This window comes from Hevea brasiliensis, chromosome 17 (assembly GCF_030052815.1).
Source record: "Hevea brasiliensis isolate MT/VB/25A 57/8 chromosome 17, ASM3005281v1, whole genome shotgun sequence".
In the NCBI taxonomy this organism is placed as follows: Eukaryota; Viridiplantae; Streptophyta; class Magnoliopsida; order Malpighiales; family Euphorbiaceae; genus Hevea; species Hevea brasiliensis.
The window spans coordinates 24,601,482-24,622,290 of record NC_079509.1 but is presented as its reverse complement, the minus strand read 5'-3'; the positions used below and the strand labels follow the sequence as shown (position 1 = coordinate 24,622,290).

General features: G+C 33.2%; 1 protein-coding gene across 1 annotated transcript; it reads left to right on the top strand.

Moving 5' to 3' along the window:
* Positions 1 to 20,105: 20,105 nt before the first annotated feature.
* Positions 20,106 to 20,807, top strand: LOC110669435 (60S ribosomal protein L39). Its single transcript, XM_021831108.2, has 3 exons — positions 20,106 to 20,263; positions 20,341 to 20,444; positions 20,525 to 20,807. The coding sequence occupies exons 1-3, from the start codon at positions 20,261 to 20,263 to the stop codon at positions 20,571 to 20,573; spliced, it is 156 nt and encodes a 51-aa protein (XP_021686800.1). The 5' UTR covers positions 20,106 to 20,260; the 3' UTR covers positions 20,574 to 20,807.
* Positions 20,808 to 20,809: the final 2 nt, after the last annotated feature.

Here is a 20,809-nt window from a genome sequence, read left to right as displayed (position 1 = left end):
GTACTCCAACTTTAATGAAGGAACTTTAACAAATGGAAGCTTGGATCATGGTGAGAGAGAGCTCAAAGATGGATGTTAATGGTGGATTTTGGGAAGAAATTTCATTCGGCCAAATGAAGTTATTTGGAGGAAGAAGAAGATTCATGAAGTGTTAGAGGAAAAATCTATCTTTATATAGTTTATATAATCCCACTCAGTGCTCCACTCATCCTAATTAAACATTATAATAACTAAGGTTTCCATTAATTGCAATTATGGCCTCAAATTTCCTTAAATTACATTTTATCTTTAATTTCATTTTCATTAAATTTGCAAAATGTAATACCACTTATTTTCATTGACATTTAGGTCAAAAGTCAACTCTAGGTGTCAATTGACCAAAATGCCCCTCCTCGGGTTGTACTCCCGATTTTTCGGTAACACCGATTTTTGTTGGTTTCTCGATTTCTCATTTTTCTTTGTACTAATTAATTTTTTTTTGATATTTCTAATGTCATTTATACTTCAATAGATGTTTATTTAAGTCTTAAGAATATTTCCTAGGGTTTCCCGCGGTCCAGGGCTAGTCAACGGTCCTCGCCGCAACTTCCCAGCGCGGTCACCCATCGCTACGGGTTTGGCTCGTTTAACTTAGTCACATTTCATTGCTTTTATTTTTCCTTTGTTTTTCTTGTATTTTCCTCTATTGTATTTCATCATTTCATGTCTTTTCACTAACATTTAAGTATAGTTCCAGGCATTCTAGCTGTCTGGACAGACACTGGTCACCGGAACAGTAGAACGCACTACCGAACATAGGGGTGTTACAATAACTTTTCACTTTCGATTTGCTATTAGAAAATTTATTTGAATACATTTTGAAGCAATTTATGCTAAACAATGCTTTGAGAAATGTTGTGTTTCCTACTTTGTAAATAGAAATTTGAAATGAAAATTGATTAATGTTTTGCATGAAATATTGAATAATATGATTTTGAAATTATTTTTGATTCACACTTGGCATGGCAGTCCCTTACTATGTTCCTCCTCCACTTGTAGGGTTGAGTTTCATATTTAATTATTTTCCTTCCTCTCTGGCTTGCTAGTCTGAGGTGAGTTTGAATGACTACTCATTAGCTAGCTAGCCACCTCCCTCATTGATTTCGATTAGTGGGGTGAGTTTGCCTTGTCGTGGTGTACAACACGGCATGTTTGGAAATTTTGTGTCATCGCCTAAGTTGTGTTATTGATTGGCAACACTGTGCTTATTAAATTGTTTAATCAGATTTGTGTTATATTAAGCTTTGAAAATTGCGAAATATTTAAATTGTGATTTGTTATAAATGTGATTTGAAAATTGAAATGTGATTGTGAAATATTTGAACTGTGAATTGATAATAAATATTTTATATTATGCATTTTATACTTTATTGTGCACCACTGAGTATTTTTATACTCAGCGATAGCTTCTTTTGCTGTCGCAGATAGAGACAAGGAAAAAGCAACAGAGTGAGTTGCTGATTTTGGGGACTACTCAGATACTTTTGTACGGTATTTAATTATAACCTTGTAATTAGTTGATGTAAATAATTTTGCAGTCATATGTACTTTTGTAACTGAGCAGTTGTACAGTCATATGTTATAATATGGTCTTTTGGCTTTTTATGTCTGTGAACTAACTTGTGAATGAAATCAAACATTTTGAATGCAATGGGAATGAATTTATTTAACTGTTTTGAAAATGTTATGAACTGTGGAGATTGTGTAACACCCCTATGTTCGATAGTGCGTTCTACTGTTCCTATGACCAGTGTTGTCCAGACAGCTAGGATGCCTAGAACTACACTTAGATATTGATGAGGAGACATAAAATAATGAAATACAAGAAAAGAAAATATAAGAAAAATAAAGAAAAAATAATAGCAAAGAAATGTAACCAAGTTAAGCGGTGAGAACCCAATGATGGGTGATCATAGGGAAGTCACGGCGTGGACCGTTGACTAACTCTGGACTACGGGAAACCCTAGAAAATATTTTTTTAGGACTTAGATAGACACCTATTGAAGTATAAATACCATTAGAAATATCAAAGAAAAATTAATTAATTAGTACAAAGAAAAGTGAGAAATCGAAAAACAGACCAAACTCGGTGTTACCGAAAAATCGGGAATGCAACCTGAACATGGGCATTGTGGTCATTTGACACCCCGAGTTGTCTTTTGACCTAAATGTCCATTAAAAATAAATAATATTACACTTGAAAAATGTCATGAAAAATTAAATTAGTGGTACCTAATATAAATAGCAAAAATGGGGAGTTAAATGTGGGAAAATAAAACTTATGAATAAACTAATATTTAAGTTAAGCTTAGTGCTCCATTTACCCATCAAAGTGGACCACTAACTCATCATCTTGGGTAGAATACACATCTTCATCTTCAACCTTGGAACCAGCCGAAATTTGCTCCCAACAAACCTCCATTGCCGCATGACTTGGAAGCTCCATGCATGTGAGATTCAAACTCCTTTCTTGGCACTTTCCTTCATTAAAGATTGTCCATACACCTTGGGCAGTAGATAGGCAACAAGAAGACCAAGTTTTGGAGAGGTTTTGAAGAGTTTCCAAAGTGGTAAGTTTGTGTTTTTGGTTATTGCTTCATTAAAGTTAGTAAGAATGTTATGGGTACTTGAATTATGGAAAGATTTTTGAGGTTTGATGTTTAAAGGGAGAGGTGTATTTTTGGTAGCCATGGAAACTCCTTAAGGACAGTTTATTCTTACTTGTAAATGGTAGATTAAAGGGTTGATTATGTGTTTATATGTGTAGGAATAAATTGGGTGATGTATACTAAGTATATTGTGAATGTATACTTGAATTTGGAAGCTTGGACATTAATGGAGAGAGGTGTATGAATCGGTAGCTTGAATGCTGAACCATAAAAATGTTATTTCATATTTGGTTTATGGAATATTAATGTTGAATTGTGGTACTTGTTATGGCAGCTTGTGTATATGTATGTTGGTGTGAGGTAGGACATGTAAATGAGCTAGGTTAGGTTATTGAATTATTGTAATTTGAGCTTGAAAAATTCTGTACTATATGGTGCATATTAAGTGTGATTATAAGCTGCCAAAATGACCACCAATATGTTGTGAAATATGTTTAGATAATGTTACAAACCAGAATTGGCATGAATGTGTAGTTTGGTAAGTGTTAAAAGTGTCCTTTGATGAGTAATGAATAAAATGCAATAGGGCAGTTTATGTTATGGGCCTAGAACCTTAAGTGTGTGGCTCTAATTGGTATGAGACCAATTGGAGGTGAAACTAGGCACAAAAAGTGCTAACTTTCATGAAGGAAGCTTACCAAAATTCTGCTTGTAAGGTAACTTGAAAAATGACCAAATCTGGATTAGTGCAATTAAGGCCTGAAAATTGACCATTTGGGTAGCAGTTAGTGTTTTGGCCATAACTCACTCAAAACAGGTCCAATTGACCTAAAATTTTTATTATGAATAGTTAAGACCTATATCTACAAGTCTTATGAAGTCACCAAAGCCCAGAAATGACCATAGGCAAGTCAAAAAGCTTGCACAAGTTCGGGTCCAAAAGCTGGCCAAACCAAAATTGACCTAAAATGACTTAAAGTGACCAATTTTGGTACATTCTGACCAGCAATAGTAAAATGACCATAACTTGGTCTAGTAAACTCAGAATGACTTGAAATTTTGCCCTGAGTGCAATAAGACATAGATCTACAAGTTTGTAGTTTCGACCGAAACCCGAAAACCGAGGAAACTAGGTCGTCCTGCTAGGTCAAACTAGTATCCCGGAATCCAGCAAATTGCAATAAAACGCAATTTACATGGAAATGAATTGGGTAACATGTACCAACCCAAAAAGGCTACAAATGTGATATATTAGTAACATTAAAACCTAATTTACCTAGAATGCATCGAGGGTCGACATATTAGGTTGACTAAGCAAATAATAGAATTCAATGAATTAATTATCAAGCATTATCGTTAGAGACAGTTTAAATGAGTACTAAAACACTTCAAATTGTGTTTCTCAGTTAGCAAAGACTCAGGGAAAGGGAAAGAAACACTGAGTCAAGGCCAGGAGACAGTTATTAGAGGTTTGTGCACAATATTTATTTCTTTTAAATTTTTCAATTGAAATAAATTATGATTATTTATATGTTATTATTTTAAATTGTGTTTGTGCACAATATTTATTTTGACTTCTCATTTTCTACTTAAAAAGTTAATTGAACATTATAGTTTTAAATTGTGTCTGTGCACAATACTTTTATATTCACTGCTTTTACTAGCAAATTTATTTGGAGAAATGAGTTATGAATAATTTTTTATTGTTTTGGCTTTGAGAATCTTATTTGGAAATTAGTGTGTTGCTGTGACACCCCTTACCCGTTTACAGTATATCCGGGTAAGATATGTCACACGGTGTACCGGCACACTCTATTTTTTTCCTTAATTAATTTTTTTGTCATAGTTTTGAATATAGTTTATGGAATATAATTTATTTAAGCCATTTATCAAAATTATTATTTATTTGAGGTTCCGAAAATTTTAAAGAAAATCTGGCAGAGTACCAGCTAAAAATGGAGAAAACAGTTCTTCGGAACCTGTGAAAAACACTTCCAATATTTATATCTCATCACTCTCAAACTCCAATATCAAATCTCAACATTTTTCAATTTCATTTCTCAATCATTCATCTCATAATTCACATCTCATTCATATAACTCAATTTCATAATCATTTCCATACATTTTCATTCGTACTCAATTCATATGTAAACATTCTCAATTTACATAAGCAAAATTTTCAAATTTCCTTAATTTACATAATTTACAAAATAATTATAAAATTTCATAATTTACATGATATACAAATTAATTACAATTTGCTAATTTATATTACAATATAAGAAATAATTAACATACACAAAATACATGATATGCTTAATGTGAGCCCTATCTACATGCATTCTTGAGAGGTGACAACCTTTGACACTCTGCAGATCTGAACTCTCAAAATTTCGATCCAAGCGTCCGGTGGGTTCTAGCTTGATTACTGCGCGAGAAACAATTCCATCGCGCTAAGCATTGTTGCTTAGTGGTGCAATAATATAACAAGGAAATAATATACAAATAAAGATAGAAATAAAACATCATTCAAATAATTAAGATCTATTTATACTTCACATGCGGTTTCTAAAATTTAATATGTTTTATCCTAATTTAGTCTTCATTGGAAGCGTTTATTTCGCCAATGTCTGATAATAATGTACAAGAAAAAATGATCGAAAATAATAAATTTATGCTTATATTATTATATAAGTCTCATTTGCAATATTTATTTATTTTATAATTTTCTTTGCTAATCTTTTAGCATTTTCCCAATACTTGCTAGGTTGTCTCAGATTATCTCATAATAAGTAAATTTTAATATCTGTCCAGTTCATTTCGATTCTTTCTAATAAATAACTATTCTAATTTATTTTAGGTCATCTTACTCATTTATTTTATTTAATTTCTAATATTTTAAATTGCTAATATTATTAACTTATCTCAATAAATTTCCTTTGCCCAAGTAACCTATGTGCAGTGACTAAAGCTGGATAAGTCGTTGTACTTTGGACACCTTGGTGCCTCGGGCCGTCATACCATGGGACGCAAAACGTCAACCACGTATGCAGTCAGTATGGCTAGAAAGCCATGATAAAACATAATCGGATGTAGAAGCCATGAATGTTGGCATAATGCCATGAATGCGGGCATAAAGCCATGAATACGGGCATAAAGCCATGAATACAGGCATAAAGCCTTTCGCAGTACTACTAAAACAATACCCTATTGGCATGCCAAACTATCCAATCTGACACACATGTCTAGGCAATACAAGGGCACATAATATCATTAAACATTAATATATTGTGTTTTATGACTTCATTATTTCATAATAAATTTCAATTATAATTCATACATTCATTTGATCATTTATATGATCACAATTCACATCAATTATCCTTTTTATACCATTGTACTCAAAATACTTCTCCTTTCTACAATAATGAGAACTAATGTCTCATTCATGCATTAATATGGTTCATTTATTCATTCTTTATGTTATTCACATTAATCACAATTCTAAACAGTGGTTCACATGTACCATTGTATTCAAAACATTTTTCCTTTTCTCATGTATACATTCAAGAATCTACTTATGTAATTGCAAATTTTATATTTCAAGTTGAGTTATTAATATTTTATGAATTCCATTGTGATGGGCATATAAGCCCTAACTATCTATTCATATCAATTAGGTGACTTATTTTTCATGTTTCAAGTAATCCATAAATATTTCATGGATTTCAAATTTATGGCCTTAATTTCTTTTTAACAATTTTGACTAGGATGCATAGTCCACATTTTTCATACAATTCTAAGCATTTAAGCTTAGAATTGGTTCTAGGTCTTCATCTTAATTTACTAATCATTTTGATTACTATTCACCTTACTAGTCAACCAAAATGTTGACTTTTTTATACTTAATGGATATATTAATTCTAATTACACCAAGATCCCACATTTTGAGTTTTACATTTGCTAGTATTAATTGCCAATTGCAATTTAAAGTCCCCTAAATGCATTTCTAATTTCACATTTGAATTTCAAGTTTTGGTGTCACTATTCACCTCATTGGTCAATAAAAATGTTGACTTTTGGATAGAAAATAGGTATATTGGTTTTAGCACTCCCAATGTACCACATTTTACATTTAAAACTTGTTGGAATTAACCACAAAATCCATTTCCAAATCTAAAACCAAGAGGGCAGAATTTTCAGTTTTTGTGACCCAATTTTACTGTTCCATTGGGTCCTGTTGCAGTGGAAATTTGAGGAAATGGTAAACATGAAAGTTGTTCCTTATTTTGTCTAGTTGAATTTCCTTTTTTGAATCACTCCATTTGGAGTTTTGTAGCTCTATATATGGTCCAAAAACCACAGCTGGCCGGATTTCAATTCTGCAGAATTTACCAAATCTACAGTACCATGAACAGTAATGCCACTGCCTTGTTGGATAGGTTCTGGTCATAATTTGGGGTAGGTTTCTTCATGAAAGTTGTTTGTATATGTCTTAACTTGTTGCTGTAAAAATTTCAGGTCAATTGACCATATCTACAGTGAGTTATGGCCAAATGAACAGTTTGGTCATTCTGCAGAATCAGTTTGCAGGGTATCCGGATTGGGGCCAACTTTTGGTCCTCTTGCTTTGGTCTTTTGGGCATGATTTCTTCAGCAAAAATGTGCCATTATAAGTCTAGTTTTATGTCCAATTGGCCAAACACCAATTGAACCTATACAGCCAAAGTTATGGCTGTCTAAGTGGGCTGGAATCACAGCCTCATTGCTGCTGTCTCTAGGCAGCCTGCACATTTCACTTCGCCATGCATTAGCTCACTTCAAATTATGATTAACTTGCCTCAAATGGTCACTAATTGACCATTAAAATGTTCATTCACCATTACCTAAACAAGGTCCAAGTTTCTCTCCAAAACCCTAACCCTAATTGACCAAGCCTCCAATTCATGCATCACACTCCTAATTTGCTATACTAATCATATAATTTATAAGAGGGGCAGCAATATGTCACTTTAAACCAAAGATTTCTCCTAACCCTAACTCATTTCAAGGCTGCCAAAACTTCATGGAATATAACCATGCTTCATTAATTCAATTTTTGTCAAATTTTTAACTTAACTTAGCTCAAATTCATGATTAGAAAGATGTAAAAGCAAAGGTTATGGCACTAACCTCTTTGGTGATTTTCTAAGCTTGTTCACACCTCACTTTCTTCCACTTTCTCTTCTTCTAATTGCTGCCCAAGTCTTGCTCTAGTGGTAAGGGAAATTTTTAGTGAAGGGAGGACAAGGTTTTGAGGTGGTTTGAAGTGGGAAATGAAGCTTAAGGGAGCTTTAATGGTGGAACCTCTTCTCTCTCTCTCTCTCAACGTTTTTTAGGCTGCCCAAAGGTTGAAGATGCAGATTGTTTTTTCAAATTTTTGGTCACTTTTATCTCTTTTAATGAGTTAAACAAATTGTGATTGGCGGATAGGTTTTTAATGACATCATATGATGTCATTATTTGGTATTTTCTTTCATTTTCTTTTCTTTTCATCTCTACTCATTTTCAATTTAATTTTTAGTAATGTTTATTCACATTTTGTGTCATAATAATTATTTACTTAACTGGACAAGTCGGCCAAAAATCGTCTCTGAAGGCGAAATGACCAAAATGCCCTCCGTTTGGCTTAACGGGTCAAAATTGTCTGTACCGATTGAAAAATTTTTCTAAATATTTTCTTGGCATTCTAATGCCATAGGAACCTCAATGACCCTTCTCTAGAGTCCCAAAAATTATTTTATGAATTTTTCCCCGGGTCTAGGGCTCCTCGTTGCGAGAACCGCAACTTCCCTCTGGTTACCCATCGCTTGGGCACCGGCTCGTTTAACTTGGTTGTATTTTATTTCAAAAATTTTTTCCTATATTTTTCTTATTAATATTTGAGTTAATTATGGTTCCTGACTTTAGTTTAAATATTTTTCCGAACGTTCTAGTATGGGACCAACAGTCACCGGAGCAGATGGTATCTGACTAGCTAAAGTGAGGATGTTACAGTTGCCTACTTTGAAAATGGAAATTTTGAGATAAAATATGATTTGTGGTTTGTATGAAATATTTAAATATTGTGATTTGGAATTATTTTGATTCACACTTGGCATGACACTGTTACTATGTTCCTCCTCCATTTATGGGGTGAGTGTGATTATATTCCTCCCTCTTTGACTTATCAGTCTGGGGTTAGTGTGATTATTTTCCTCTCTCTCTGGTTTACCAGTTGAGGTTGTAGATCGGATGAGTACTCATTAGCTAGCTAGCCACCTCCCTCATTGATTTCGATTAGTGGAGTTGTAGATTGCTTTGTCGTGGTGTACAACACGGCATTGATCGGAAATTTTGTGTCATGGCTTAAGTTGTGTATGAATTGGCAACACTGTGTTTATTAAATTATTTGACTCAAAATTTTTCTATAATGAGCTTTGATAATTTGTGAAATGTAATTGTGCAGCATTTAAATTGTGTTATTGATTTGCAAAACTGTATTATTTAGTTATTTGATCAAATGGTATTATTGATTGGCAAAACTGTATTATTCAGTTATTTTATCAAATGGTATTATTGATTGGCAAAACTGTATTATTCAGTTATTTGATTAAATTTGTGTTATATGAACTTTATAAATTTTGAAATGGAATTGTGAACTATTTGATTTGTGAATTATCAATAAAAGATTTATGTATCGCATTTCAAATTGTTATTGTGCACCACTGAGTAAATTTTACTCAGCGATAGCTTTACATTCTTTGTCGCAGTGAAGCAGGCGATGAGCGATGAGACTAGGCTGCTAGTGTTTCAGTGAGAGATCATTGAGTATACCATATTTTGCATTTTATATTGTAATGTATGTTCACTGTATGTATATAATGTTCTTGGTTTTGAGCAGTTGTAAATTTAAAATTGTACCTTGAAGTTGTAAAATTTGTACTATATTTCTTTTATCTCAGCTTTGAAAATACTGAAAAATTACTGTGGATTTGAGTTGAGAAACATATTGAGTTAATCAAATATTGGAGTTGAGATTGAGAAATATATTTAAAGTGCTGTTTACAGATTTTTGAAGAACTGTTTTATTCAAAATACAGATGGCACTCCGCCAAAATTTTTACAGAAATTACTAATAATTCAAATGTGTTAGCTATTTCACTTCAGTTCAAAAAATGTTTTTTTAACACTTGTAAATAGTGCTCACCACTGTAAAAAAAAAGAAGTAAGAAAAGTTTTAAAATCCCTTGTAGTGTATTTGATGGGTTATCAGTAGACGAAGTTGGTAATTCATTAGGTATACTACAGGATCATGTCATGCCTTACAGAGGGGTAAGGTGTGACAGATTGGATGGATTTGTCTTGATTGAGAGTTTTGGTGGTTGATTTGGTGAAGTGCATTATTGGAAGTGTTTTTCTACAGGTAAAAATTTTCGGTTTTTGCAAATACTGCTAGCACTCTACCGAAATTTTTCCAAAATTAGCGAAAAAATAAAATTGGACAAAAATTTTGCATAGCTTATCAACTTCAATTAAATGTTTTTAATTCCTACCAAAAATGCTCACCACTTCTAAAAAGTAAGTAAATGGTTTTAAAATCCCTTGTAGTGTACTTAATGAGTTATCTGTAGGTGAAGTTCGATAGTTTATTAGGTATTCTACAGGATCATGTTATGCTTTACAGAGGGGTAAGGTGTGACAAAAGTGCTCTTGAGTGGTCAGAAAGTTAATAACAGAAGGTAATCTAGTGACAGGCAGGTTAATCACAAAGGGTATTCTTGAGATTCTTCTTATGTCTATGGTTTCTGAGGAAGCATCATCATATGAGCTTCTTGAGCTTGTAGATTTTCCAGTGAAAGATAGTTTTACTTTTCCATCAGGAAATTGGGCAATTTGTTTTAGTTATGTATTGGGGCCTGGAGGAGACAAAGGCTTGGGGTTTGAGGATGCTTCCAAAACCCATTCATACTTCATCCCATTTAATAGACTTTGGAATGACAGCATTGGCTTTGGTAAGGTTAGTTTGAAGGAGGAGGGTTTCTCCTTTCTGTTTGTAAATAAGAGCTTTGGAGGCAAAAGCAGTTATCATGGCTTTATAATGAACTTTAAAAATCAAAGCAATAGGAATAGATCTAGGAAGTATTTTATAATTATGAGTTTTAATCTGTTAAACAAGACTATCCAACAAATTTCTATTATTCAAAGAAATAGTTAGGTTAGGATAACATTTAAAAGAAATTGGATTAGTGTAACACCCCTCACCCGTTTACAGTATAGCCGAGCAAGGCGTGCTACACGGCGTGCCGGAACACCTAGTCTGTGATTATTTCATTTCCTGAACTCAATTTGATTTTAAGAAGTCTTTTATGTAATATTTATATGATGCTGATACTATTTTCATACTTTGATAAAATCAGTGTTTCAAAAATGGTAATAAAAATTTGGCAAGATGCCGTCTGTATTTCGGACAAACTGTCCTTCTAAATCTGTTGAAAATAGTTTAATATGATAATATCAAAATCTCAGATATTTCATAGTCTCTATTTCTCAGTAAAGTCAATAGACTTTTACAGTCATTAAACAGTTCCATAATACAGTCCATAATAATTTAGATATATCCAGAAAATCTCCATGTTATTTAATATGTACAAGATATTACAAACTTTAGAGCTTTCATAATATTACAAAATACAAGGCTGAATTTCAAAAATACAACAAAAGTACAAAATACAAGATATTCTAAGTCCTACCATGTATGCAATGCAGTGCAGATGACTCTGGACTCCTGTGCAGATCTGATGTCTCACCCGGTCGTAGGTCTGCTGGGCTCCCCAGCTGTGTCTCTAATACCTACGCATTACAAAAGTAACGCGCTAAGCAATTTTGCTTAGTGGTGCCAAATATAAAGAAATATACACTAAAATAAAGTAAATAAAGTGTTTACAAAATTTTGGTGGTGTTGTATGTCAGTAGACTGGATTTAGCTATTTGAATTTAATAGTACTTGAATTACTGCCCGTGTAGCCTTTATACTGACCAGACTGGATAAACGGATATACTGGCATTGGGTACCTAGTACCTCGAGCCATCACACCATCGGTCACAAAGTGTCTCCCGGTGTGCAAATAGCATGGCTAAAAAGCCATATAGTCAATCTGACGATAAGCCAAGAATAAATACACAATATGTATAGCCGTAGGCTATTAAAATCACAGTACGGCATAATAAGCTGTAAAAACACATATGGCATGAAGCCATTTACAAAACAGCTGTCAGAATCCTATTGGCATGCCAACCTATCCAAACTAGTCAACTAGGCAAACTAGGGCATATTATAAATTAATTGTTTAATTCATCAATTTTTTTGAGTTTACTAACTATTATGTAATTCATAAGTCAATGTATGTGTTGACCTTTTTAGGTACTATGGATAAGTTGTTTCTGGCATCAACATGTCACAAATTGTAATTCAATATGCTGCCAATATAGTGCAATTTACCATTCTTACAAGTTGGCATTCATTGCCAAATTGCTTCAAGCATCATTGTATGTAAATGTCAAATTCTCAATTTTTGTGTGTTAGATTGGTCTAGCTTAAAGTCCTATTTCTCTTGGTTTTTAGCTTATGGTCAAAGAAGCAAAATTATAGTTATATGTCTTATTGCAAGCGGGGCAAAATTTCAGGTCATTCTAAGTTGTTTAGACCAAGATATGGTCAATTTACTAAAGCTGGACAGATTACACCTTTAGTGCAAAATTTGGTCAATTTTAGGTCACTTTTAGTTCTGGCAATTTTGGTACCCGAAATTGTGCAAGCTATTTGACTTGGTTCTGGTCATTTTTGGGCTTTGGTGTCTTCATAAGAATTGTAGCTCTATGTCTAAGCTAACCATGGTAAAAATTTCAGGTCAATTGGACCTGTTTTGTGTGAGTTATGGTCATCCTAATGATTACTATTCATATGGTCAAAAATCTGAGTTGCAAGGTTGCAATTCCGGATTTGATCATTTTTAAGGTCAGTTTCTAGGCAGAATTTTGGCAAAATTTCTACATGAAAGTTGGCCTATTTGGTGTCTAGTTTCACCCCCCATTGGCCTCATACCAATTGGGTTTACAGTTTGACACTTATGACCTAATATAGGTACTGCCATCAATACACAACCTGCACAAAACACATACACTTCCAATTTGATATTCCTTCTCCTCCTCATTACTTCAATATTCAATCAATGACACTTCCATATATATATTATACACAATTCCAGCAACAATTTTTTAGCAGAACATTCAAGTGCTCAATGCACACAATTCACCATTAAGTTCAACATTCACTACCACTAAAATTCAACATATCTCAATATCAATATTACACATACACTTCAACATAATCATACTTCAATATCACTTACACATGCTGTCCACAATTTAACACTAGTATATTTCATTAATAAACTTCATATTCACACACAAATTCATGATTTAATAGGCTGCCAAACATGGCAGTTTGCCCAAAGTATTAAGGTTCCATTTCACACCCTTAATTCAAGCACTACATGCACATACTTAGATTTTAACTTACTACATCCTCCATTTGAGTTAATCAATTATAATTTCCATCCATTAGAGGTAAGAAAAACTCAAATACAACACATAATCATGGCTGCCAAAAATGGACCATTTCATTTCTCAAGATTTTCTTCATTTCTCTTTGCCAAAATACTCACCTCAACCTAAACACAAGGTTTACTAAAGCAAGGGAGAGGTTTTGGACAGTTACCACTTTTGAAGCTTATCAAAACTTCACCAAATCTTGTTTTTCTTATTGCCAATATCTTCTCCAAGGTAAGTAGGCAAGCTTTAATGAAGGAACCAAGTAGAAATGGTGGCTTGATCATGCACCCATGGAGGTTGCATGTGGGGCGGCCATGGTGATTTCCATGGTGAACTTCATTTCGGCAAGGTGAAGTGGGATGAAGAAGATGATGACTCAGCTGTCCCAAGGCTTAGATAAGTGTCCCATGGCTGGAGTTAGTGGAGCACTAGGTAATAGTTTAATGGTTAAATAATCAAAGTTTTCTTATTTGATCATTTAGCTCCATTCTTTTACTATTTACACATTGTATCCTATTTTAATTTTTCATGTCATTTCTAAAGTGTAATATCATTTATTCTTAATGGAGATTGAGGTCAAAAGGCAGCTCTTGGTGTCAAATGACCAAAATACCCCACTTCGGGTTATATTCCCAATTTTTCGATAACACCGATTTTTGTCTGATTCTCGATTTTTCATTTTTCTTTGTACTAATTTATTAATTTTTCTTTGATAATTCTAGTGTCAATTATATTTCAATAGACCTTTACTTATGTCCCAAAATTAAATTCTGAGGGTTCCCCGCGGTCCTAGGGTCGGCAACGGCCTCCCGCTGCGGTCACCCATTACTGCGGTGCCGGCTCTTTTAACTTAGTTTCATTTTCTCTCTTTGATTTTTCTTTGATTTTTCTTGTATTTTCTTTTTATTTATTTCATCATTATATGTCTGTTCACTATCACCGAAGTGTAGTTTCAGACATCCTGACTTGCCTGGACTGTTATTTGGCCACTGGAGCAACAAAACGTACAGAATACGTACAGTGGGGATGTTACAATTAGTGCATAGACTAGACTCTATTGAACTTAACAAAGAATCTTGAAAATCATAGAATCTTGCATCTCTCAAGACAGTTAAAATGGAGATAATTTTTTAAAAAAAATAAAAGAAAGAGATTTCATTAAATGGAGATAGAATACAAATTTGAAGAACAAAAATTCATACTACTATAATTTTATATAAGTAAATTTAAAATAAATCACTTGTACAAAAGATAATAGCAATTATCTTGATTTGAAGGACTTGATCATAATGACAAAGCATTTGAGTTGGCCATTCGGCGGGAAATATGTTCCACCCGGTGGTCTATTCGACTCCATGGTCTTTCTACGAGTTCAATCTGAAAACTGGCAAACTTTTGATATCCTCATGAAGAGAAACTCTGTATTTCCTATTATCGCACTCCTACACAAATAACAAAATAAAGCACCTAACTACTCCATAATAAAAAAAGAAAAAAACAGATCATTGCAATGGAGGAAATAACAAATTATCTTAAACGAAGAAATACTAAATCCTCACAAAAGAGAAGATAATAAATCCTCCCAAAGGATAAGAGACAAATCTCAGATGATCTAAGAACAAACACAAATGTGTTTCAAAAAGAATACAAATCTAGAGATTATTGAGAAAAACTAAAAAAAAATATAAAAAACATAAAAAGGAAAATGGGGAGAGATAAATACTTGTAAAAAATAAAAAAAGAAAAACCCTCATTGGTGGTCACCCTAAATAGCTCATAAGGGGAAAAAGAAGAGAGAGGAGAGAGAGAATTTAAATAGGCAACTAGTGTTGAGAGAGAGCACAAATTGTGTTATAGGACTTCATCACTAAGCATGATAAAATTAAGAAGCACAACCATTAATGAAAGGATAAAAGTGATAGTTATGTCCAAAATATTAGGTTCATTCACTGAGCGTCAAAAATTAAGATCTTCTAGTTTGACCAAAGCTTTAGCACCGCAATCTCCTAATTATAGTGAAAGGATATTATCCTCACCCAATTTAATGAAACCTCTGCACATCATCAAATAAATTTTGATTTTGTACTAAATCCAATGTCTTCTAATGCATGTTCAGCTACTCCAATACAAACACAGTTCTTAACAAACTGTCCTAAGGATTATTCCAGGATTGAACTTGTAGTTAGGAGAATAGCAACCTCATTGCAACATTCCATCTCATGAGACAACTAAATCAATCATAAGAGAAATCCTCAGGTATAAATACTATAAAGCTTAAAGTTTAAAAAGATAAGATCCCCTGAAGGTGGAACATATTGAAAATTTATTTTACATAGGCTATAGGGTATGGAATGGAGGTGACCCTTTGAGGGGACCAAACTCCCTTTCAATGTTTAATTCCTTTGAGGGGAATATACTGAAAAATTATAACCTATGTTCAATCATAAATACATTAAAATAATATTATTAAATTTGATTCGAAGCTTGATTCAATGAAGGGTCTGGGTCAACGAGTCATTAGTTCAACCAATGATTGACTAAAAATTAATTAAATGTAAATCTTATTAATATAAATAAATATGTTCAATTAATTAATTTTGAGTTATTTTAAAAATTAAACTTTCAATATTTATTAGGTTGTATTTACATATAGATTTTAATGGCGTTTTTGAATTTTACATAACAATATTCAAATTTTAAATGTTGTTATTAGATATGTTTTTCCAAAAAGTAATTCATAAAAATATTTATATAAATGAATAAATATTTTTTAATAGCTATGAAATATTAAATATATTAAAAATAATAAATAAATAATATAATATTTTATAAAATTTGTTGTATAAATAAAAGGCAAAAGGCCTATTTTAGCCTTAAAGTATGGGCCAATATTCATATAAGTCTTTAAAGTATTTCAAGATCCAAACAAGCCTTTTAAATTTTAAAAGAGATCAAATAAGTCCTTCAAAATATAAAATAAATCAAATAAACCCCTTTACTATTTTAGGAACAAATATGGCCTTTAACTTTTAAAAATAGATGAAAAAGAGTGAATTATAATTTGCCTTTAATATAAATCCACCAAGGTTGTGTATGAAAATCTTCAAATGCACAGAGTTCTTATTAGTAATTCTGCGTATCTAATTTACAATATCTTAGTAAGTATCTGCTGCATCATAGAGCAAATTAATAAAAGGCTTCTTTATGGGTTTATTATCTTCGTCATAGTTTCTGTATAGAAACTTTTTAAACCATTCGGTAAATAACAATTTATCAATTAGTTCTAGGATGCAACAGATATCCACCGAGATGCTACAACCAAGACACACATAATTGCTGATAAGGACTTCACACAAGACCTTGGTTGGATTTATATTATAGGCAAATTATAATTTAGTTTTTTTTAATCTATTTTTAAAAGTTAAAAGCTTATTTGATCTATTTTTTAAAATTTGAAAAACTTATTTGATCTTTTTTAAAAGTTGAAGGGTTTAATTGGACATTGAAACACTTTAAAGACTTATGTAACTATTTGACATAACTTAAATGACCTAAATAGGCCTTTTGCCCAAATAAAAAGATTTTTAATGGTTCAATTTTTTTGGACCTAACTATTTTATAAAAAGATTTAGGTAAAAGACCTATTTAGACTCTTAAAGTTATGTTAAATAGTCACATAAGTCCTTAAAGTGTTTCATGGTCCAATTAAGCCTTTCAAGTTTTAAAGAAGATTAAATAAGTCTTTCAAATTTTAAGAATAGATCAAATAAGTTCTTTTATTATTTTGTGGACAATTAAACCCTTTAACTTTTTAAAAATAGATAAAAAAGACTAAATTATAATTTACCTCTAATGTAAATCTAGCCAAAGCTATGGACAAAAATCTTCTAGTGCACAGAGCCTTATCAGTGATACTGTGCATCTGATTTATAACATCCTAATAAAAATTTGCTACATCTTTGAACATATTGATAAGTTATTTTTTTATAGGATAAATTTTAACAATCGTCCCTGAACTTATCTAGTATAACATTATAGTCTCTCAACTTAAAAATGTAACATAAAACCCCTTCAACTTTTAAATTTTACAGAGTAAAATCTCTCTAACCTCTAATTTTCGGTTTTTTAGGTAGACACTGACTTGAACAGTTCTAGTGTAACACCCTAGGCAAATCCCACATCGACAAAACACGGGAGAGATGCTGGGTTTATAAGTTGGAGATTCGTAACCCCTAGTGATGCATTTTAAAACCGTGAGGGTTTCGGCTCAGAGCGGACAATATCACTAGTGGGTCGAGCAGTTACATTTGTGGTATCAGAGCCGCTCCACGTGCAACCTTGGGCGATGGTGGGGCAAACCTCAGCGAGGACGCTGAGTCCCATAAGGGGGGTGGATTGTAACACCCTAGGAAAATCCCACATCGGCAAAACACGGGAGAGATGCTGGGTTTATAAGTTGGAGGTTCGTAACCCCTAGTGACGCGTTTTAAAACCGTGAGGGCTTCGGCTCAGAGCGGACAATATCACTAGTGGGCTGGGTCATTACATTTGTAATCAAATGTAATGGCCCGACCCACTATCAAATGTAACGGCCCGGCCCACTAGTGATATTGTCCGCTCTGAGCCGAAGCCCTCACGGTTTTAAAACGCGTCACTAGGGGTTACGAACCACCAACTTATAAATCCAGCATCTCTCCCGTGTTTTGCCGATGTGGGATTTGCCTAGGGTGTTACAATCCACCCCCCTTATGGGACTCAGCGTCCTCACTGAGATTTGCCCCACCATCGCTCAAGGTTGCACGCAGAGCGGCTCTGATGCCACAAATGTAACGGCCCGAATCCTTCTCCAGTCAGTATTGTCCGCTTTGGCTCGTGGGCCTCACGGATTTATCCCTTGGGAGGTTTCATTCCCAAAAGCGCGCTAACCAGATGAGGAAGACTCCCACATATATGGCCCAAATCTTTTCTTCCTATTTCTGATGTGGGACACGAAGTTTCCACCCTAGTGCGTAGTTGGTTGAATAAGCGCGTCCCAACCCCATCCCTGGGTAGTGACAAGCCCACCAGCTTCCGCCTGGTGCATCCTCACACCATACACCGTACTAGAGGGAGTCCAGCTCTGATACCACAAATGTAACGGCCCGGCCCACTAGTGATATTGTCCGCTCTGGGCCGAAGCCCTCACGGTTTTAAAACGCGTCACTAGGGGTTACGAACCGCTAACTTATAAACCCAACATCTCTCCCGTGTTTTGCCGATGTGAGATTTGCCTATGGTGTTAATGGCCTGGCCCACTAGTGATATTGTCCACTCTAAGCCGAAGCCCTCATGGTTTTAAAATGCGTTACTAGGGTTTATGAACCGCCAACTTATAAACCCAGCATCTCTCCCGTGTTTTGCCGATGTGGGATTTGCCTAGGGTGTTACATCTAGCGCGGAGCTTAGTCAATATTTCTCTTTTCTCTCTCTAGTTATGTGTAAATTAAATCATTTTTCTCAATGTAAACAGAATGATTTTTCAGGTGCAGAGAGAATAATTTTACAATTTAAATAAGAGAGAAGAGAAAAATGTTGACTAAGAGTCATGCGGGACCTGTTCATATCAGCTTTCAACTGAAAAATCAATAATTAAAAGTTAAAGGGATTTTACTGTGCAAATTTTGAAAGTTTAGGGGGTTTTATGTTACGTTTTAAAGTTTAAGGACTATAGTGTTACAACCATATAAGCTCAGGGATAGTTATTAAAATTTATCCCTTTTTTATAGAATGATTCAAGAAGCTTATATATAAAAGTTTCTTGAACTCATATAAAAGTTTCTTGAATTATTTGGCAAATAACAACTTATCAATACTTACTAAGATTTAGCAAATACTTACCAAAATGTTACAAAGTAGATGTGTAGGATTGCAAATGAGGACCTCGTAGATTAATATGCTTAAGGATGTAGCAAATACTTACCAAGATGTTGTAAATTAGATATGCAAGATTATTGATAAGGACATCATAGATTAGAAGTTCTTTTATGTACAGTTTTGATTAGATTTATATTAGAGATAAATTATAATTGTCTTTTTTTTTAATCTATTTTTAAAAGTTAGAGGTATATTTGTTCAAAAATAATAAAAGAGGTTTATTTAATCTACTTTTAAAATTTAAAAAAAAATTATTTAATCTTTTCTAAAATTTAAATAGTTTATCTAGACTCCAAAACAATTTAAGTAGTATTGATACTAATATAAGCCTTTTACCAAAGATTTATATAAAATTTTAAGGGCAGAGTTTTGATTGATGGCCCATAAATTATGGGCTAATTCACTTTTTATTGATCACATCAATGAGTCAACCAATCTCAGTTACACAAATTACTAATTAAAGCGAGTTTTTTTGCACTGTTTATCTGATTTAATTAAAATCCTAATTTTATTTGGTGCCTGGATCATTAATTCATTGAATCAACTTTCACAAGTTAGGGGGTGCTTAAAATAAAAAAAGCATTTTTTATTTGAAATATCTTTAATAATGTTTATTTATATATCAATTAAAAATTTTAATTAAATTAAAATATCTTAAAATGGTAACTAAAATGTTCCATTTAAAATAAAAGTCATAAATATTAAACTTTTTTATTCAATACTTTCAAATTTAAATATTAAATATTAAATATTAAATATTAAATTTCTATTATTTATTTTATTAATACTTAAAAGTTAATTTTTATAATTTTTTTGCATTTAATTTTTAATTTTATTATTCTAATCGTTAATTAAAAAAAAAAAAAGAACAATTTGATGTTTTGTATGGACCTTACATCCAGCTTTTGCAAGCCCATAATTTGGTCCAAGCCTCATCGCGGCCATAAACGGTGTCGTTGTTCCTTCATTGCCATAAAATTACCAAAATTTGCATTCTAGGTTTCCATCGCCAGGGTTTCCAGTCGCAGCTTGAGCCGTCAGCCTCCAAGCTCCTAAGTCGTGAAAATGGTACTCACTCTCTCTCTCGCATGTATGAACTTAGATCTATGCTCGTTCTGTTCTGATATGGTGTGTGTGATTTGTAGCCGTCACACAAGACCTTTCTCATCAAGAAGAAGCTGGCGAAGAAGATGAGGCAGAACAGGCCCATCCCTCACTGGATCCGCATGAGAACTGATAACACCATTAGGTACATAATGTTTTTCAATTCTTGGTTTTTTGCGGCAGTATATGTTCATCAATGCTTATTTTTAGGAGCTCTTCGTGCAGGTACAATGCGAAGCGCAGGCACTGGCGCCGCACTAAGCTAGGGTTTTGAGGTGGAAGAGCTGATTTAATTTTGAACTCTTCTAAAGTGTTTTTAATATTTAAGTTTGATTTTGCAAGACTTGAAACTAGAGTTCACGTTTTGGAACTTCTAGAGGAGTTGTTTAGATGGGATTTTAATGGGATTGTTGTTTAATTTTCTGTTTATTTTGATATTTTAATTGAGGGGTTAGATTTTGTTGCTCTTTAATATCATATTATGATGTGTTTGTCTTTTGTTTATTTATT